At 38.4% G+C, this 22,703-nt stretch overlaps 1 protein-coding gene across 1 annotated transcript in view; it reads left to right on the top strand.

The window, feature by feature from the left end:
• Positions 1-22,703, top strand: part of LOC150090092 (putative E3 ubiquitin-protein ligase makorin-1) — a 196,940-nt gene that overhangs the window by 156,033 nt on the left and 18,204 nt on the right. Inside the window, exons 6-7 of the mRNA XM_090368966.1 lie at positions 5,854-6,080; positions 22,232-22,446. Coding sequence (XP_090225092.1) covers positions 5,854-6,080; positions 22,232-22,446 — 442 coding nt within the window. The remainder of the gene's footprint in view (positions 1-5,853; positions 6,081-22,231; positions 22,447-22,703) is intronic.

The following is a 22,703-nucleotide window of genomic DNA, read 5'->3' as shown; positions in this document are numbered from 1 at the left end:
CACCTTTTGTGCCCTTAAAAGATATCTGCTCTACTTCACCAACTTTTGTCCCAGCAGACATGCCCTGATCATATTCCTCCTATTCTTTTTGTACAATATATTTCCTGTTTCAGTAACAATAGAGTCACCGACAGTAGCCATCTCCTGTAGGACCGGCACATTCTGACTTGGGGGATTGCTGCTCTGTTGCCTGATGTACAAGTGCAAGCTCTGATGTTGAGATGGGCAGCTGAGAGCTTGATGGGTCCCCAATTTAATTCCTTTGAGTGCATCCACCCTGTTCTTCAATTGAGCGCTCATAAACACCCATCAGAACACTGAGTTGATGCCTAATATCCTCACACACTCTACATCGAACACACACAAGGACATTCCCTTGCTGTATCATTACCCGTTCCAAAGAGAGATCTGCAAACATCAGACAAGTAGTTGAGTAGCTTTCATGATTTGGTGGCTGTGATTTGGTGGACAACTACCCCTTCAGTTGTCCCCCAAACCATGGCACTCCTGCTACTTGGGTCTGTTGGTTTGCTGCTCTGGTCTGAGGCATGATTTCTATTCAAATTCAGTCTAATTTTTAATTATATTACACTGAAGTAATATACAGGTAGTTATCAACTTTACGAGTTAATTTGTTCCTAACACGCGTTCGTAAAATGAACTTGTACAGCAGGAATTTATTTTCCATAGACATAATGATAAAAACAGGTTACATTCTCAGCAATGAAATTTGACCATAAAAAAAAGTAAAGTACAGCCATTATCAACCCACTGCAGGATGGAAGCCTCCTCAACAATTCATGCTGAGGGAAATGGACCATAATCTGCCACGCTGGTCCAGTGCGGGTTGGCAGATCGACCATATTCAGCAGTCAGGGGCTTGAACCCCGGTCTACTCAAAGAGCGTGTGCTACTGCACTCCCGCTCCTGACCACTCGGCTACAGAGGCTGACCCTAGTAATGTTAAATAAAGGTCAAATAAACAGTAGTTTATGCTTAAACAATGATTTATTTGTCCAAAGAAATAAAACCATAGCCTTTAAAATCAAGCAAATTATAATAATAAAGAAATTACTGTATTTATGTCATATAAATGTTAAAGAATGTTTATTCTTCATCATCATTACTCATTGTTGGCTTGGCACTCGTTGGTTTGTTGGAAGCACAAGGAATCTGCTACTTCAGAAATGCATTGAGTCATTTGTTTCCAAGACAGTGTTCTCTTTTCTATATAGATTTCATGATAACATGCATAAGCATTTTTTAAATGTGTGTAGCAGCTTTTCTAGTGCACTTGAAATTTCAGTCTTGTAACTCGAAAATCTCAATTGCTTTTTCTGTGTTGAAAATTTTCGTGAAGTCCCTTGAGAGGGAAGGAACGAACAGGAATTTCAGTTATTAAATCTTTTTCTTCAGCTTCTTCACATTTTGCCATTTCAAGGAGATCTCCATTTGTGAGCTCTCCATTGCGTGCTTGAAGCAGATCAGTGTCAATTATAGAAACCTCAAACTGCAATTAGTTAGCAATATTAACAACCACTTCTGTTTCGTTTTGAACGATCTCTGCTGTAGTAATACTGTATTGTATAGCTACGCGTATGGTTTGAAATGCCGTATTTATGAATGTTTAGCCTTTATTTATTGCAATTAATGCTCATATTTTTGATTTTGTTAATACTTGATACTTGAAAAAAATAACTCGTCAACCCAGGAACTCGTAAAGCACAAACTTGTAAAGCAGGAACTGCCTATACTTAAATGCACCAATAATACTAGCACTGTTTATGCATCAATAATACATATGCTGTCAGTTTTTGTTATTAAATATATATGTTATCAAGTTTACTATATCATTTTGCTTGTAAATTCGTATAAGTTAATTATAATAGCTAATACAATAAACTGTTAATGCCATCCTAAGTGATTTAAACTTTTGAGATACCTGTTTACCCTAATTAAGACACTAGAATTCCTTTACCATGCACTACAGTACAAGGTTACAAGATACAATATTGGTGCCAAATTACTGATACAAAGGTTCTACATATGTTAAATAGTAACTTACAAAATCTCTAGCTAAATTTAAAAATTAAACAATGAAAGTGACTAGGACTATAGAACTATTTATGAAATATGATTTAATATGCTAGTTAGGTCAATGAAACGGTAAATTTTTGAAAAACTTATATCACTTCAGGAGCTGAAGATTTTTGACTAGTACCAATTATAATAATATTAAAGTAATTTTTTAAAGTATTACAAAATATGGCATGAATATTACATGGGACGTTATGTGTAGTAAACTCAAAACAGTTACCTGTATATATTTGTAGTTTATCAGTTAGTAATTAATTGGGAACAAGTTAATTAAGAGTCATCTTATATTCACTGATATGTGACTGTGATAATGCATTAAAATGTGTGCATTCTTCACTACATATTTTATTGATGCTATGTAACCGCTTATGATAATCAGACATCTTGGTAAAATATAAATTATTGAAACTGCACATACTATTGAGGTAAACAAGCATCATTGTTGAGGTAAAGAACATTTCAAACCATTATTTTATTTATAGCTGTATAAAGTACAGCTGTAAATAAAATAATGGTTTAAAATTTAAAAAAATGGACAAAAATAAAATTTTATATGTTGACAATGGCATTTTTATTACTGAATTAGTTATATATTTAAGCACCTTTCTTCAAAACTTTAACTTTTTAATTTGTAATGAATAATTGGAGAGGGAATGTTATGATGACAGGTTTGGTTCATTACACATTGAAAGCATATTGTGAAGGAAGGTAGTCACTGACAAGCAATATTGTAATATATACTATGAAGGAATAAATATTTAATGAATGGACTGAGCTCACTTTTCAACAGACTGACCAATCATATTCACAACTTCCTGTTACATTTTTTGGCCCTCCTTGCAAACCTCCATCTAATGGAGATCGTCAAAAAACTACCACTGAAAGCTGTAGTGGGCCCAACTGGTTTCCTCTGTTTCTAATTAAAATCTGTAGTACATATATTATAGACCTCCTAGTCCATATTTTCAACAAAATCCTAGAAAGTGGAAAGATCCCAAATATCTGGAACACGTACTTTGTTTGCCCAGTCCCTAAATGCACGCCCCAAACGGTCACTAGATTTCAGGCCTATTGCCATCAGCTGTGGGTTCCTTAAGATATTTGAAAAAGCAATTCAGCCTTCCACTGCAGACCATTGTTTCAATCACAGGCCCCCATACCTCGATACCATGATTAAGGGAAGATCCTGGTAAAATACAAATTATTCAAACTGCACATACTGTTGAGGTAAAGAACATTTTAAACCATTATTTTATTTATAGCTGTATAAAGTACAGCTGTAAATAAAAGAATTGTTTAAAATTTAAAAATGGACAAAAATGAGATTTTATATGTTGACAAAACGGCATTTTTATTACTGAATTAGTTATATATTTAAGCGTGTTTCTTCTTCAAAGCTTTAACTTTTTAATTTGTAATGAATAATTGGAGAGGAAATTTTATGATGACAGACCCCAAGCGGCCACAAGAATTCAGGCCTATTTCCATCATCTGTGGGTTCCTTAAGATATTTTAAAAAGCAATTCAGCCTTCCACTGCAGATCATTGTTTCAATCACAGGCCCCTGTACCTCCATACCATGATTAAGGGAAGATCTACTAATAGCAACCTCTTGGACATGCTTACTAGAATCCAGAAAGCCCTCAACGACAGGACACAGCTTGATGTTGTTATTTTCTTTGATATAAAAGTGGCCTATAACGAAATAGACATAGCAGCTCTAATCACCATTCTCCAGCATTACTTCAACATCACAGGAAATACTCTCAGCATCATTAAATCAATCTTGGAGCATAGACATCTCATCATCTTACATCACAGCTTTTGGACAACATGCATCACTAATTGCAGTGTCCCACAAGGGGAGTCCCATCATCAACCCTATTTGCTGCAGTGCTAGAGCCCTTCCTGGCATCCCAAACTGACTTCCAATCATACACTGGTGACCTAAAACTTTACATCACATCTGACCAAAATGAGATTCTTAGCACCCACTTGCAGGCAAATAAAAAGATCCATCAACTTGAACAATATCTGACCTCAATTGGATTACAGATTAATCGAGCAAAGACAGTTCAAATGCCATCAATGGATTACCCATTCAAAAAGTTAAAGCACACAAGGATTTCGGGTTAGTATGGGATGAGGAGCTTACATTCCAGGTTCACTTCCTGAACACAAAAACAAAAATGTACTCTGCTATGTGGGCAATCCACCAGGAACTTGCAGGGATTCATGACACTGGATTGGTAAAGAAATACGTTCTTTGATGTCTCTATCCCATACCTCTCTATGCAGCAACTATTTGGTCCTCTGCCCCTACAACACACTTCAACAAGTTCCTCAGCCTGGAATTACTGGCCCCTGAAATGGCTCACCCAGTGGACTGGCAACCAATATGCTATTTCTAAGGCCCAACTCTATATTAATCTGGAAGTCACCCCATGGAAACAACAGATTTTGGCAGCTAACCTTCTTGCACTGGCTAGACTAATCACAGGACAACTTGAAGCCCCTCATATAATAGACCTGATAAAAACTCCCCAAATTGCTGGAAGAAATCATGTGGAACCAAGTCTCCCACTCAGAATCAGCTTTAGCAAACCTCAAAGGCTTGAGATGCATATTCCTAGGAAACACAGTAGATTTAATCAACAATCTAGCCATTGATCTGGATAAATTCTGCCAATGGCATATATACAGACACCAGAAGCTGATGGGCACATACACAAATCTACCGATGTGACCCACAAGAACACCACCAGAAGGAAAATAACTTGCCACAACAATGCTTCCCATGACACGATAAATTTAAAATAAAATAAACTGAAGCCGTTACTGATCCCCTCCCTTGGCATGTATTACTCCAAAGAATGCATGACAGTGAGCGCTAAGATAGTTAAGATTGAAGAGATATCATGGGCAACAACCGGTGATGGCTTGCCTATATTTTTGTACATATATTTCATGTTGTTGTACAGCACTTTTTGATAAAAAAAAATATTCTTCTTAATTTGGGATACTTCGGTATTCCACAATTTTCAAGTATGTAAATAAAAAATCTGTAAATTCTGTACCTTTGAGGTTAAGCATACATGTGCTCCATGTAACTCCTGAACACCTGTCCCTGCCTTAACCTTGTAAATATTACAAGGTAATATTTACAAGGTTAAGGCAGGGACAGGTGTTCAGGTGTGAATGTAAATATTACCCCCCTAGCTTACTGCTGTCCAGGGGGTGGCTCTTGAGCAGAGCAAAACAGATTTAATAAATACATACTGTGAATAACTTTATTGTCCAAAGCAGCTTAGTAGTTTTTCATGTAAAAGGCATCAGATATTTGTAAGAATGCCAGTCACAACTTGCAGTTTGCACTCCCTTTGCTGAACAAATAAATTGAAACCAGACTTGCATTGATGACATTTGTCTTGATAAAATTAATCTTAAATGGCTCTCTTCATTCAGTTTCTGAAGAATAAACAATGTAAGCTGTAAACAGTTATTGGGAAATATGTCATTAATAAGCATGCAGGAGAAACTAATACCACTTTGAAGAACTTCATTTATATAAGGGACAGAATTTGTAAAGTAATAAATTCGTTATTCTGGCAGATGAACTAATTGTAGCAAAACATTTTGTCATTGTGTATCAAAAAATTTCATAAACATTAATGTTCATTCATGTTTAGGAAATATATTTTGTCTGTGTAATGTATTATTATTATTAGGGCTTAATTAATGGAAAACCTTTTTCAGGTTCTTTGAAATCATATGCTGACATCTTAAAAACACAAGAAAATGATGGCCTCATAGAACAAGCACAACCTAATCCACATTCAGAATCAGTACTCTGTCCTTTTGCTATTATGGGTGAATGTCCATATGGAGAGCAATGTGTATATCTACATGGAGACATTTGTGAACTCTGTGGAAGACCTTGTCTTCATCCATTTGATGAGGAACAGCGGAAACAGCACAATGAAGTAAGGCTTGGTTTTATTATTAATGGAAGATAAAGCATTACTAGTTTTTCAAACTGTTAAATAATATTTTTGTTGAACAAAAAATCCTATCCCTCTCAGCTGACGAAAGCAAAGATATCAAGAGGTGTTTTTCTGTTACAGTTTTATTAGCTTGGCTGCAAGATTCAAAGAATAAGTGGTTTCACTGTGATGCTTCCAAATGAAAATTTGTTAGGCATCAACCATCCTGAAATTTAATGCAGATACAGAAACCACTTTTGAGGATTTAGAAATAGGGTCCATTTGTTAACCCTTGAACATAGCAGTCTAGAATAAAATCATTGTTTGAACTAACTTTGCCAATTATGCCAAGTTTTTTCTTGGATGGGTTTCAACCATCCGAGAAAAAAATTGGTCAAATTACATATTCTTTGAATTGTATCACTGCTCTGTGAGTAACATATTTTCCTTGTCTTTTTAACCTAGCAGTTGTAGCAGATCACCTGATTGGTGAGCTTTGAAACTAATGTAGCATTAACCATCAATGATTAAAAATATGAAAAACTTTCTATCTTCCTAAATATAGTCAAACTTTTACTGCAATAGTTTCGGAAGTCATGTTTTGTACGGTTGTCATGCAGATGTGTACAAGAACCTGTCAGGTGACCCACAACTGTATTAGTATTAGCAATGGGCACATGGTGTAAGGAAGCCTGACTTATGCTGCACCATCCGAAAAAAAAAAGAAAAAGAATAAAATAATAATAAGAAGAAAATTTAAAAATAAATAGTTAATAAAAGAAAAGGAATAGACAACCTATGTGTTTCCCTCCTCCCGTAGATAACTAACTAATCCAGCTAACTTTTGAATTTCCCCACACTGTCAACCTCTACCACCCATATAGGTAACTTATTCCAGTAATTTATAACTTGCTGGCTAAATAAAACTTTAGCATTAGCATTAGTAGAGGCATTTGATGCAAGAAAGCAAGCTTATGCAGCATCAGCCAAAAAAAAAAAAAAAAAACCCCCACTTCCACTTCACCCCTCTGTTCGTTCAAAATACCTGTCCAGCTGAGCCTTAAACTTATTTAGGCTATCAACCTCCACTACAAGGGGTGGAAGTCTGTTCCACCAACCAACCACCCGCTGGCTAAAGGCAAATTTCCGCACGTCTATCCTACATGTGTCTTTCCTCAATTTGAATTTATGCCCTCTCAGGTGATTATTCTGAGCTAGAGGAAGAATCCCATCAGCATTGAGCATGCTCAAACCATTCAAGGCTTTATACACCTCTATCAGATCACCTCGCTGGTGCCTAGTCTCCAGACACTAATTTGCAAAACTTAAGCCTTTCTTCGTAAGAGCACCCCTTTGTTCCATTCACTAATCTTGTTGCCCTTCTCTGTACTCGTTCCAGCAGCTCTACATCCTTCTTGAAATGAGGTCTCCAGACCTGTATACAGTACTCTAGGTGTGGCCTGACCATTGCCTTATACAAGGGAATAATCACCTCCTTATCCCTGCTGGAAAAATTCCTGTATATCATTGACAATACTCCATGAGCTACTCTTGCAGCCCGTCTGCACTGCTCAGAGAACTTCATATCTGCCTGCACAACCACCCCCAAGTCCCTTTCATTCTCTACCACTGTCAGTGTAGTACCACAGACTGCAATCCGCAAAGACTGTACCACAAACTTCCTGCAATCCAGTCTAAACATCTCCCCTTGTAACTTGAATTTATAGCCCCTAGTTCTAGAATCATTTATAACCATGAAACTTTGTCCTCATTCATTTTACTTGAAGCCTTAGGTGCCTAGTTTCCAAGCTCTGCAACCCGCATATTGAATTCTTTCTTCATATGGATGCCCTTTTGCCGAACTCACCTATCTTTGGACCCTTTCAAGAAGCTCAATGTCTTTCTTTAGGTACGGTCTCCATACTCGAAAACAGTATTCCAATTGTGGGCTAACAATAACCTTATATAATGGGATTATGACATCCTTATCTCTTCTAGCAAATTTTCGATAAATCATCGATAGGACACCATGGGCCTTCCTTGCAATCTACAATGCTCGGAGAACTTCGTGTCTGACCATATCATAACACCCGAGTCCCTTTCCTCCACTTCTGGATTTTGTTCAACTCCACCAAGTGCATAAGTTATTTTGGAGTTACTGTTCCCCAGGTGTAATACCTTACACTTTTTCTGCATTAAAGCATAGCTACCATTTTTCTGACCATCCCTGAAGTCTTTCTAGGTCACTCTGAAGAAGTTCTGCTTGGTGGTGATCATTAATTAACTATTCTACCAATCTTTACATCACATGCAAATTTAGACATCATGCTCTCTATCCCTTCATCGATATCATTTATGAAAATCAAAACAATAGTGGTCCTAATACTGATCCTTTGGGAACCCCATTTCCTACATCAAGAGCAACAACCATTTATCACAACTCTCTACCTCCTGCTCTGAAGCCATCTTGCTATTCATCTAAGGATTTTCTCTGGATTCCAACCTGTTCCAGCTTATAAAGTAACCGCTCATGTGGGACTGAGTCAAATGCTTTGCTGAAATCCAAATAAACAATGTCGAAATTATTCCTTAAATCCAGTTCATGAGTGACCCTGTCAAAAGAGCTAACCAGATTTGTTAAACATAATTTTCCATTTTTATCTAAATGATTCTGAATTCCACCGTTGATCATTGCCGCCATGATTTTCCCTACTACTGACTGGTCAGTAGTAGGGAAAATCCCTACTACTGACTGGTCAGTAATTTCCCATTTCACTCTTAGAACCACCCTTATGTATTGGAGATACATTAGCACTTTGCCAGTCCAATGGAATCTCTTTTTGCTTGAAGAATGGCACCATACTGGACAAGCACCGAGGCTGATAGTTTCAGGTTTCTTGCTTTACTTCTCCCACTATTTCAGTAAACAGCTACAACCTTATCCTAGTTGTTTTTGAATGCTTTATTGTTTTCACACAGTAAATATGATAAAACCTGATATTCTGTCTAAATGCACTACACTGCAGGAAGTAAGATATGAAGTTTCAAAATTTTGTACACAAGGAAACCAGCCAAACTTGATATAAATCTGAAAACGGAAGTAAATAATAGTATCAAATATATATACAGTGTCATGGAAAAAATGTCCATGATTTCCCTTTTAATTATCTCTGGGAATATTTGATCAATTGCTGCAATCGTAGCAGCAAACATGTGGTAACTCACCAAGTTTTATTTGATACCTCAACAATGACCTTGGCTGTGCCATGAGTGTGCACAGAGCGTGACTCCTATGTGCACCACCTCAGTCAGTGTCAGTAAGATGGCCGTGCGACAGAAAGTGCAATTTGTGTCATGGTACGCTGAATTTCAATTGACGTTGAAATTCAGTTGACAATGATTGACGCTGCACTATTTTAATGGATTTAAATTCAGTGTACACACACTGCGCTTTCTGTTTCATGGCCATTTTACTCACACAGAGGCGCCTCCGTAGCCAGGTGGGCAGGAGCAGCAGTGCGTAGCACACGCTTCTTGATTAGACCGGGGTTCGAGCCCGTCACCACCAAATACGGAGGATGCGGAAAGGTCAGGGAATGACCACCGCTTATCCCCGGAGCAATATGGCCTTAGTTGCTAATGTTCCTAATAACAAACAAACAAACTGACACAGACTGAGGCGGTGCACATAAGAGTCACACTCTGCACACACTTACGGCACAGCCAAGATCACTGTTGAGGTGTCAAATAAAACTTAGTGAGTTACCACATTGTTTGGTGCTATGATCACAGCAGTTGATTAAATATTTCCGAAGATAATTAAAAGAGAAATCACGGACACCTTTTTCGATGACCCTATATATATACACTGAGCCAAAATAGCTCATACCCAGCGAGGCATGGATGCTACAAGATTTCTAAATGTGTTTTGTGGTATCTGGTACCAATACTTAACCAGCAAATCCTTTAACTCCTGTAAGGTCCGTGGTTGAGACACTGCAGATTGGAGTTGCTGTCCCAACACAAACCACAGATGCTCGAAAGGATTGATGTCTGTGGAATTTGGAGGCCAGGGCAATACCTGGGAGTCTTCCTCATGTTCCGCGAACCAGTCTCGAACAATCCGGGCAGTGTGGCATGCCGCATTATCCTGCTGAACGACTGCACCGCCAGACAGAGGGGGATGCCATGAAAGGGTATGCCTGGTCATCAGTGATATTTAGGTTGGTGGTAGATGTCAGAGTGCCCGGCACATGGATGACTGGACCCAGGGTATATCAGCAGAACATCGCCCAAAGCATGACATTCCCACCACCGGCTTGTTTTCATCCCATGGTGCATCCAGGTGCAATCACTCAAGGTCCAGTTTCGATGCTCACATGCCCATTGTAGGTGCTTTCACCGTTGAACCGTGGTTAGCATGGGCACTCGGCGCAGCCTGCGGCTATGCAGCCCAATTTTCAGCAGAGTTCGATGTACTGTATGTTGTAACACATTACTCCCATCACCAGCATTCCAATTACCGGCGAGTTGCACCACAGTTGTCCTTCTGTTGCCACTTACCATCCGGGAGAACCTTCACTTACCTTGAGCATCGATGAGCCGTGTTCGTCCAACACCCCCCTGACTGTTTGTGGGTTTTCCCTCCTCAGACCATTTTCGTTAAGTACTTACCACGGCTGACCGTGAGCATCCCACCAGCCATGCCATTTCGGATATGCTCTGACCATTAAAATTTGGCCTTTGTCAAACTCGCTTAAGTCTGCTGTCTTTCCCATCTGAAGAACAAGAGTAACACTGATTAACGGATCTCAGTATCAGGTGGTTTTTTTTATACTGTTTCCCGACCCGCGCACATGCTGTAGTTCACCTGCAGTTGCTTCGATTTGCATAATGACTTGCTGGTCATAATGTTTTGGCTCATCAAGTGTGTGTGTGTGTGCACACACCTATTCCCTATATATATAAATGCAGTAATAAAATAATGTTAAAATGTAGAGGCCGTCCTGTAGTTTGAAATTGATGCAATCCATGAACCAACCGGACCCTAGGCAACAATGGTTAAACATATTTATAAATTCAATAAAATCAATAACATTATACATAATATGCCATCCATGGGAAAAGATAATTTGCAAGGGACTTTGTCGAGGGCTAAACCCCTACAAAATACCAAGCCCATGGCATTTTTTCTAATAGAAATAGCTTAACTGTAATTTTGCAGAATACAGGCTGGATGACATTTAGCCCGACCGATAGCTGAAACAATATAGTAACTAAGCATAGCTGAGAACAAAATAATCTACTAAACATAATAAGCTAAAATAGCTAACGAGAGGAGAACGGAGAGAAGATAAGTTAAAGTAATAGTACCTCAATCCCCCTCGAATTACTCTAATAGTTCATGAGGTATGAAAAAAGGAATAAGATAGTTAAAAGTAAAAAGCGAAGGAAAAGTGATTATACGATAATACATCAGATATTACCGGGAGCGTAACTTCCCGACCATATAAGAATATTTTCACTACGAACTTTGCCTATTCGGCATTTAGAATTTATATTTGGAATTAGCCATTCCTGTTCTCCATTATTTGATGATTTGTACTAGCTTTCACCGGCTCTTCTTACCATACCAGGATCCCTTTCTTATAGGGTCGGGAAGTTACGCTCCCGGTAATATCTGATGTATTATCGTATAATCACTTTTCCTTCGCTTTTTACTTTTAACTATCTCATTCCTTTTTTCATACCTCATGAACTATTAGAGTAATTCGAGGGGGATTGAGGTACTATTACTTTAACTTATCTTCTCTCCGTTCTCCTCTCGTTAGCTATTTTAGCTTATTATGTTTAGCAGATTATTTTGTTCTCGGCTATGCTTAGTTACTATATTGTTTCAGCTTTCGGTCGGGATAAATGTCATCCAGCCTGTATTCTGCAAAATTACAGTTAAGCTATTTCTATTAGAAAAAATTTGCTTTTATTTTATTTTATACCTATCCTACGGGTGATTATGGACTTCCTTTGGTCCTAGTTATACAGACAGATGACAACAGAAACTGATAGCTCAGCCAGCCATGGGCTTGGTATTTTGTAGGGGTTTAGCCCTCGACAAAGTCCCTTGCAAATTATCTTTTCCCATGGATGGCGTATTATGTATAATTTTATTGATTTTATTGAATTTATAAATATGTTTAACCATTGTTGCCTAGGGTCTGGTTGGTTCATGGATTGCATCAATTTCAAACTACAAGACGGCCTCTACATTTTAACATTATTTTATTACAGCATTTATTTAACGACGGATGTAATGTTCTATCTCTGATGGCATTAATCCGATTGGTTAATATTGTAATAAAATATTTCCTGTTCTATACTTTAATAATTATAATATCACAGTTCTACACTTTAGTATTTGATTCTATATATATATATATAGGGAATATATGATGAATGCCTTGTCGATCAGTTCGGCCCTGGAGAGATGGTGTAAGGCTCAAGGGGTAGAATTTTTTTCAACCTGGTCTGTGCTTATCGATGGGAGGGATACACGGACTAAAAGGTTAACAGTAGCCGCAGGCAGAGGTAAAAGTAATTCTTGCACTGCTTCTATTAGAATGAGCAGCAGCCTGGAAAGCAAGGCAATGGAAATTTCTAGGCCTGCTGAGAGTCATAGTGGGACAAATAAATACATGGGCTGTATTAGGGTAACTAACAGTAGAAACAGGTGCATGTATACTTGCATGTACACCTATGCTAGGAGTATAGTTAATAAATTTGATGAGCTTGAAGTGCTAGTCAAGACATCAAATGCAGATATTGTTGGGATATCAGAGACGTGTCACACAGACATAAGCAGTGCAGAATTGGAATTTGGAGAGTGCAATGTGTACAGAAAGAATAGGCAGGACAGGAAGGGAGGAGGGGTTATGCTGCTAGATAAGAAACACAAAATCTGAGGAAGTGCATCCAATTGATGTTGGTGGACAATGCAATGTTGAGTCTGTTTAGTGTGACATTAGCACTGGGAAAGAAAAAATGAGAGTAGGTGTGCGTTATAGGCCTAATGAATCTGATGAGTATAATGAGCAATTGTTCACAGAAATAGAATGTTCCAGTAAATCAGAATGTATTATAATGGGGAGATTTAAACTTTACAGATATTGACTGGAACTTGTGGATTGGTCACTTGCACACTAGCAAGACTTTTGTGGATTTCTTCGATGACTGTTTTCTACAGCAACATGTTCAAGAGGCAACCAGAGAGAGTAATACTCTTGATCTGATTATCAGCAGTGATTATTCATGCATTAAGAATTTGCAGATAAATGAACCACTGGGCGACAGTGATCACAACGTACTGATGTGGGAATTACTTAAAGATGTAACTACCATCAAGGCTAAAGGGAAGGGTTTTGCTTTCGTAAAGGTGACTACAGGGGTCTCAGACAGTTTTTAAATTCTGTATAGTGGGATCAACTGATGATGCCACCAATGTTGAATTCTAAATAGGAAGCCTTTAGGGACTTAATTTTGGAGGCTACTAGGCTTTTTATTCCAACTGAGAAATACTGTTCAAGGTTTAGGCCTCAATGGATGTCAGATGTACTAATGAGGCTCGTGGCAGAGAAGAAAAATATGTGGAATGCATATAAAGTATCAGGTGACACAGAAACATGTGGCAGATATAAACTAGTCGGTAATCAAGTCACAACAGAAATTAGGCAGGCGAAGGCAGATTACGAGAAAACCTTGGCAAAGGATGCAGAGAAAACAGCAAAGAATTCTTTACTTATGTAAACTCTAGAAGGAAAGGGATGAATCAGATTGGACCACTTAACATAGATGGGTTGACTATTGATGATCATGCTCAGCTAGCTGATAAACTGAATGAGTATTCTGCATCAACATTCACACATGAGGAGTTATTCAATGAGGGGAGTGCCAGAAGTTTATCAAACTTTAACAGGGAGCAAAGTGATTTTAGTAATAACTAAGAGCAAAGTGGAGGAGAAATTGTTGAAGTTAAACATAAAAAAAGGCACCTGGGGTGGACCGGATCTATCCAGTTATATTAAAGGAGGCAGCAAAGGAAGTAAGCAAACCTTTAACCATAATTATGAGAGCTTCCTTGGACTCTGGGGAGGTCCCCATGGACTGGAGGTGTGCAAATGTATCACCAATTCACAAAGAGGGTTCAAAAGGTGACACAGGTAACTATAGACCTGTTGGTTTAACTTGTGTTCCGGAGAAAATATGGAATCACTGGTTAAAGAAGCACTGCCGGATCATCTAGACAAGTCTGCAGTAATAGTTAATACACAGCATGGGTTTGTTAAAGGGAGGCCTTGTCTGACCAATTTGATTGAATACTATGATGTGGTCACAAAGGAACTGAATGCCAAAAATAATTTTGATATCATATACTTGGATTTCAGTAAAGCTTTTGATACTGTTGCATTTCAGTAAAGCTTTTGATACTGTTGCACATGGAAGACTGCTGTACAGATTGGAGAGGTATGGCATTAAGGGTAAGTTGCTACAATGGATAATGGGATGATTGAGTGGGAGACAACAGAGTGTGTAACACTAGCACTAGTCTTCCTGGAATAGTGTTATTAGTGGAGTTCCCCAGGTTTCGGTGTAGGGCCCATTATTTTGTATATTTATCAGTGATATTGATGAAGGTATATCAGGTTTAATGTCCAAGTTTGCAGATGGTACAAAGGTTGGCAGGGTTGTTAACAACAGTAAAGTCAGTATGCTACTCCAACTAAATCTCGATAAGTTGTGCAAATGGGCTGGAAAGTGGCAACTGAAGTTTAACATTGACAAATGCAAAGTACTACATATGGGTAGCAATAACTGAAGAGAAACGTACCGACTGTGTGGAACTATACTCAAGGAAGTGGAAAGTGAAAAAGACCTGGGGGTAATTGTGAAGTCAAGTATGAAGTTTGCTGAGCAGTGCAGAGGTGCTGCCAGGGCAGGTCATGGAGTCTTGTCAATGATATATGAAATTTTGTTAGCAGGGACAGGGAGGTGATTATCCTGTTATACAAGGCAGTGGTCAGGCCACACCTAGAGTACTGTGTACAGGTCTGGAGGCCTCATTTTAGGAAGGATGTAGAGTTGCTAGAACAAGTACAAAGAAGGGCAACGAGATGGGTGAGGGGAATTCTTACCAATCAAGGCTTTAGTTCTCCAAATTGCAATGCCTGGAGAGTAGGCACCTGCGAGGTGATCTGATTGAGGTGTATAGAACCTGGAATGGGTTGAGCAAGCCGAATGCTGATGGGATTCTTCCTCTTGCTCAGATTAAGAACCTGAAGGGGCACATTCAAATTGAGGAAAGGCAGTTGTAGAATAGATGTGCAGAAATTTGCCTTTAGCCCCTAAAGCTGAGCTGGACAGGCATTTGGAATGAATGGAGGGGAGAAATGGGAGGGTTTTTTTTTTTTTTTTTTTTTCCTCTCTCTCTCTCTTGGCTGATGCTGCAGAAGCTTGCTTGCTTTCTTGCATCATATGCCTTCTACTAATGCTACAACACACACAGTGGTGCCAAAAAAAAATTGCATATTCGGGCAGCTAATCTTTTAGAAATAGCTGAAAGAACAAAAGTAATAACAATACATATATGAAACTATTAATTGTGGAAAAATGTACTTTTATGCCTTGTGGGTAAATGTACAATGAAATAAGTACTTTTCTCCAAAATGGCAGCATTTTATTTATGGTTCATATAATAACAAAAATTCTACGAAAGCAGATGTTTTTGTTTGTTTTTTTTTTCTTTTAATTAAAAATTTTATGAAAGCAGATTTATTTATTATTATTATTTTTTATATAATTTTTTTTTCATTACTTTGCTTATACTAGGATGACAGGCAGCTATATATCCAAAAAAACATAAAATGCCCACTAATATTTCAGTGGTCCACCTTTTGCTTTGGTGACTTTGGTGACCGCTACAGATCGCTGTGGCACCGACTGGATAAGGATCTGAATGTATTCCTGGGAAATCTCATGGTACCATGAGATTTCCGAAATTAATGTCTCCTGCAGCTCTCTCTAAGTGCTTTTGCATTACTAAATACCCATAATTTTCTCCAACAGTTTTCATTTCAATTTAGGTCTAGATTGTTCCCAGCCATGTTATTTTGCAAATTGATTTATACTTCAAACATTTTTTACACCTGTGAATAGTAAAGACAGTGAAATAAGTTACATTTATATAAGCAAGAATGTGATGTTTCTTAAATTTAAACTTTTGTTAATTCTATGATGTAGTACGGTTTTGGCTCTACGACATATAGTAGAGTTATCCTGAAAAATGCAATTGGCAACATCCCCATTGCAATCCCAATTGTGGAAAGCAGTTTTATCTCAAGAAGTTAAACATGTAGCATTCACTGTATCCTTCACAAATTCAAGGCTAACAACTCCTCTGTGAGAAATACAGCCCCATATCATTTGAGAGGCAGAATGTTTCATTGTGAAGACAATACAATCAGGATGAAATTCTTCTCTTCATCTAACAGTCTGCGGCCATCTGAACCATGCAAGTTGAATTTTGATTCATCAGAAAAAATAACATATTTCCGCTAGTCACCACTAGCATGCTCTTTTGCCCTCTTTAGATGCTGGGCTTTCATTTTTTTTGCATCAAAAGTGGTTCTTCAGCGACATGCTACTAATCCCAATGAGAAAAGCCATCTGCATATGTAACAGTACTTGTCTTTACTCCTGTATCCTCCTCCCGTGCTGTTTTGAGATCTGTCAGTGAGGATCTTCTGATGGATCAAAAATCTGTCTTGCACTGCAGAAGGTATTCATGGATTTCCACTTCCTTTCTTTCTGTTTTGACTGCCAGTTTTTGATAATTTTCGTAATAAATGTGCCACTGTTGACGATTACAGTGAATCCTTTTAGCAATTTCATACATAGCACATCCCTTCTCATTCAACACAGTAGCAACACTTTTCCTACGTGGAGTTAATTGTGAAAACTTAGCCATTGAAATAACACAGAATACTGTCTTAGTGGCATATGCACTGTATTTATACTGTTGCAAGGATGATGCAATAGGGTAATGTTATTACAAAACATATATATTGCTGAATTTCACAGAAATTCAGTGAATTTTTCAGGTGATGCAGTTTTTTGAGTACGACTATATATACCCACACTTCTGCCTAAAAGTTTGGAATCACGGTGAATAACAATTTTTTTTTTTTTTTTTTTGGAATTAGCTGACGACGTAACATTTAATATAAAAAAAAACACACTACAAAGTATTTTAAGATTTTTTATTAAGTATCAAAAAATTTACAGCACAAAATAATGACATGATTAATATTAACAACTATACTGATTTTTCATCAAAATATCCTCCGCGAGGTTTTATCACCACCTTACGTACAGACATGCTATTCTGGCAATTAATTTTATAATAGTGTCTTGACTAATATCATTCCAAGCGATCTGCAAGGTTTCTCATAAATTTTTTGTAGATGGATAGACTTCACGGACTTGATCAGCATTTCCCAAACTGGGGTCTGCGAAACTTTCAGAAGGGATATCAAATAATGTGTGTTTTTATACATATATATATATATATATATATATATATATATATATATATACAAAGGGTACTAGGAAAGTTTTGCAATACAGCTTTGTTTATTTAATTTTTTCAAAGTAATTTCCTCTACATTCAATACACCTCTCCATCCTCCGAAACCAATCTTTAAACCAGTTCTGCCAAGTTTCACTAGGGAGTAAAGCACACTCGTTGTCCCAAGCCCGTAGAAGGTCCTCAACACTGAAAACCGCCTCCCTTTTAGCTTCATTTTCACATGCGGGAACAGTGCAAAGTCGCAGGGAGCAAGGTCTGGACTGTAGGGAGGGTGCTCGAGAAGTTTCAGTCCTGTCGTGGTCAGATATTCGGTGCAGGCTTTGGCGCGGTGAGCTGCAGCATTATCGTGATGGAGGTACCAGGTGTCCATTCTTGACTTTGGCCGCAGGTTCTTCATAGATCCAATGACTTTAGGCAGGCATTGTTCAGTATACCACTTAGCTGTGACTGTCTTCTGCGTGTCCAAAACGACACGTTCCACAATTCCACTCGATTTGAAAAATACAGCTATCATTTTCTTCTTTACAGATCGGGATTTTCTGACAATTACGGGTGTGTCGTCATCATCAAAGACCCAAACTTTGTTTTGAGCCTTGGTCGGCAGATCGTAATAGTACAGCCAAGTCTCGTCACCTGTCACGATGTTGTTCACATACCGAGATTGTCCCTTATCAAACTTTTTTAACATCTCCCGGCACCAATTCACACGTCGTGTCATCTGCTCTTCAGTCAGTTGATGCGGCACCCAGAGAGAACAAAGTTTCTTCACGTGCAAATGATCTTGCAGAATCGAACGAATTGCTGGTGCATTTAGGCCCAAAGTATCCTCTATCTGTTGGTAGGTCACTCGCCTGTTTTCGTCAAGCATTTTCCTCACAGCAGTAACGTTTTCCTCCGTAACTGACGTTCGTGGCCTTCCCGGCCTCTCAGAATCCTCCAGAGTGAAATTTCCCCTTTGGAATTCTCTATACCACCTGAATATCGTTGTACGATGTGGACAATCATCATCTAGTGCAAGAGTCATTTCTTCTAAGCACTGGTCTGTGGTTAAACCATGCACGAAATTATACCGCAAAACTGTCCTTATCTCATTTCGTGACCACGATGCCATCGCAAGCACTTTACACTCTCACTACTAATGAATAACTGAGCCCATCGACTTGGCGCAGCGGCTACTATGCACGTATATGAACATGTCTCAACATGCAGCAACAAGCAGCTTCCTGTGATTCATTGTTGCGTCATATTGCAAAACTTTCCTAGTACCCTTTGTATATACACACACCGATGAGCCAAAACTTTATGACCAGCAAGTCATTATGCAAATCGAAACAACTGCAGGTGAATTACAGCACGTGTGTGGGTCGGGACACGGTATTAAAAAACATCTGATACTGAGCTCCGTTAATCAGTGTTACTCTTGTTCTTGAGATGGGAAAGGCAGCGGACTTAAGCGAGTTTGACAAAAAGCCAAATTGTAATGGCCAAATGACTGAGTCAGAGCATATCCGAAATGGCACAGCTGGTGGGATGCTCACAGTCAACCGTGGTTAGTACCTACCAAAAGTGGTCCGAGAAGGAAAAACCCACTAACTGCCAGCGAAGTATTGGACGACCACGGCTCATCGATGCTCGAGGTGTGCGGAGGCTCTCCTGGATGGTATGTGGCAACAGAAGGGCGACTGTGGTGCAACTCACTGGTAATTAGAATGCTGGTAACGGTAGTAATGTGTCACAACATACAGTACATCGAACCATGCTGAAAATGCGTAGATGTCGCTCCAAGTGCCCGTGCTAACCACGGTTCACTGGTGACAGCACCTATAAGGGGCATGCAAGCATCAAAACTGGACCTTGAGTGATTGGAAGAAGGTCATCTGGTCCGATGAATCATGTTTCCTGTTGCACCATCTGGACGGCGGGGTACGTGTGTGTCGTTTACCTGAGGAAGTGATGGCGTCTGGATGCACCGTGGAACGAACACAAGCCGGAGGCGGTGGTGTCATGTTTTGGGCAATGTTCTGCTGGGATATCCTGGGTCTAGTCATCCATGTGCTGGATACGCTGAAGTCTACCACCTACCTAAACGGCGCCTCCGTAGCCAGGTGGACAGGAGCAGTAGCAGTGTGTAGCACACACTTCTTGATTAGACCGGGGTTCGAGCCCGTGACCACCAAATACTGAGAATGTGGAAAGGTCAGGGAATGACCACCGCATTTCCCCTAGCAATATGGCCTTAGTTGCTAATGCTCCTAAAAAACCAAAACAACAACAACCTACCTAAACATCATTGCTGACCAGGTACACCCTTTCATGGCAACTGTCTTCCTCTCTGGTGGTGCCATCTTTCAGCAGGATGAGGATGACTTCCAGGTATTGCCCTGGCCTCCAAATTCCCCAGACATCAATCCCATCGAGCATCTGTGGTTTGTGTTGAAATAGCAATTCCGATCTGCAGGGTCTCAACCATGGACCTTACAGGAGGTAAAGGATCTGCTGGTTACGTGTTGGTACCAGATATCACGAGACACATTTAGAAATCTTGTAGCATCCATGCCTTGCCGTGTACGAGCTGTTTTGGCTGCACATTCAGGACTAACATCATATTATGTAGGTGGTCATAATGTTTTGGCTCATCGGTGTGGGGGGGTGGGTTGCAGATCTCACTAGTTTGGGAGCCGCTGGTCTAGATGATCCCATAAACACTCTATTGGGTTTAAGTCAGGCGATTGGGGTAGCCACATCATAATTTGCAATACTCCCCCCCCCCCAATTGTTTAGTTGCTAGAAACTCCCTGCACAGCTTAGAGTTAAGAGCTGCGCTTCAAGTCATTGTCTTCTTGTAATATAAAATCTCTTCCACAAAGGTGAAGTTCAGAGGATATTGCATTAAATTCAAGAATGTTTTTATAACCTTTTCGTAAAATTCCTTCAATTCTGATGATGTCACCCCTTCCAGGAAAACAGAAGCAACCCCAGTTCATGATGGAACCACCACCACCATGCTTGACTATAGGTACTAAACAATGTGGCCCCATTTTAGGTTCAGTTGATCGTCTCACATAAACTGTATGCTCGGATCCAAAAATTTTAAATTTGAAGTCATCTCTCCATAGTATGTTTTTCCGCTCTTCAGTTGTCCAATCTTGATGGTTCCCAAGCCAACCGTTTCCCAATTAAGCGAGGTAAACCCTGGCTATTTTCTCTATTGTCTTCTGTTCTTTAAGAAGACAATAGAAGACAATAGAGAAAATAGCCAGGGTTTACCTATTGTCTTCTGTTCTTTAAGATTTGTCTCAAATAAACGGCTGCCCCGATTAACCAGTGGCCCAAATAACCAGAATCCACTGTATATAGTTTATATTTCTACGTTTTATTTCTGGTGACGAATGCCAAATTTCAAAAATGCAAAATTTGAAATTTAGATACTAAATTTAGTATTTAATATTAATATTAAATTACAGATTTAATATTAATATTAAATTACAGATTTAATATTAATATTAAATTACATATTTAATATTAATATGAAATAGCTTGCATTGTCCTGTAGTTTTAATACTAATTACTGAATTATTTTTAAATCTGCAGTCATCTGTTAGTTTTTCTGCATTTATTAAGGTAGCACATAGTTTTATATCATCACAGATTGATTTTGTATTTGATTATATGTCACTCCCTGCTTATACCGTGGAGTTTCAAGGACGGTCTGTGTTATATGACAACTATGCTATAACTGATGTCTAGTTTTTCTCTAATTCATTGATTCTCTAAAAGTCTAAGAATCCTTTTAATGTTACATGATTGAGCACAAAAAAACATAGCTTTGTGTTCAGTTTTTTTAACAACTAAAAAATAAACCCATGTGAAGTGAAAGTGAATAGCAAAATCGACTTGCGTGACAAGAATTTGTTGTTTACAGCATAGGCTGTACATATTTAAGTTGTGCACAACCACGAATGCACTCAGGTTACTGAGAAAGTGACTGATAAATCAATTAAACTGTTTAATATTTAGGTACAAACAAACAAAATTTTCAAAACTCCTTTATTTTCACAAAAAACGTGTTGCGATAAGTCAACATAAAAAAAATTCAACCAATTTTTTATCACTTCTTTTAAAAGGCTGTAATTTTTTGTTGTTTTTTTATGGGAGAATTTTTTTTGTAAGATCATATTTTTTAACAACACTATCCCTTGCCAAGACTGGGTCATTTGAGTGGGGAAGCCTCCTGCAGTGCAAAGTTTGCAGAAGCAACATTAATATTTTTCTCAGAATTTCTTTCAGTGGCAAGGTGGGGTAGAAATACCTGCAGTATATCTGAATCCACAGTATAAACAGCAGCATTATAACCAGGGAGTATAGCACTCCCTTCACCATTCTGTAAACAAACAAAAATTAAATTAAATTTTTGGAAGTGTTATTGAAAAAAAAAATTAACCAGTTGTATCCTTAACTTATATGAATTTTGTTCTTGCTCACCTTATTAAAATATTTTAATTAATTTCTTTAGGAGTGTGAACGAGAATTAGAACGTGATATGGAACTGTCTTTTGCTATTCAGCGTAGCGTTGGCAAAAGCTGTGGTATCTGTATGGATGTAATTCTTGAGAAACAGCCACCCAGTGAACGGCGCTTTGGTATCTTGGAAAAATGTAACCATGTTTTTTGTTTGAGTTGCATTAGGCAATGGAGGAAAACGAAGCTCTTTGAAAGCAGACACATCAGGTAAGCTGATTGTTATCATAATTATTTCTTTGATAATGAAATGCTACAAGTGCACATTATTATCCATTATTTTTTAAAAGTAATATTTTTTCTACAGGTGTATATTAATTCTGTTGTCACTAACTTTAATGCTTTGGGTAACTGAGTGATGTATTTAAGACAGTTGGGGTGGAGGGAAAGGATTTTCTCACTGTCATTTCTTCCCCCCCCTTTTTTTTTTTTTACTTTTGTCATTTTCAGTTTTCATAATAGAATGT

The sequence above is a fragment of the Mastigoproctus giganteus genome, chromosome 2 (assembly GCF_048544385.1).
Source record: "Mastigoproctus giganteus isolate SK-2022 chromosome 2, ASM4854438v1, whole genome shotgun sequence".
In the NCBI taxonomy this organism is placed as follows: Eukaryota; Metazoa; Arthropoda; class Arachnida; order Uropygi; family Thelyphonidae; genus Mastigoproctus; species Mastigoproctus giganteus.
Note: the sequence above shows the minus strand (reverse complement) of the source record. Positions and strands in the feature narration are given on the sequence as shown.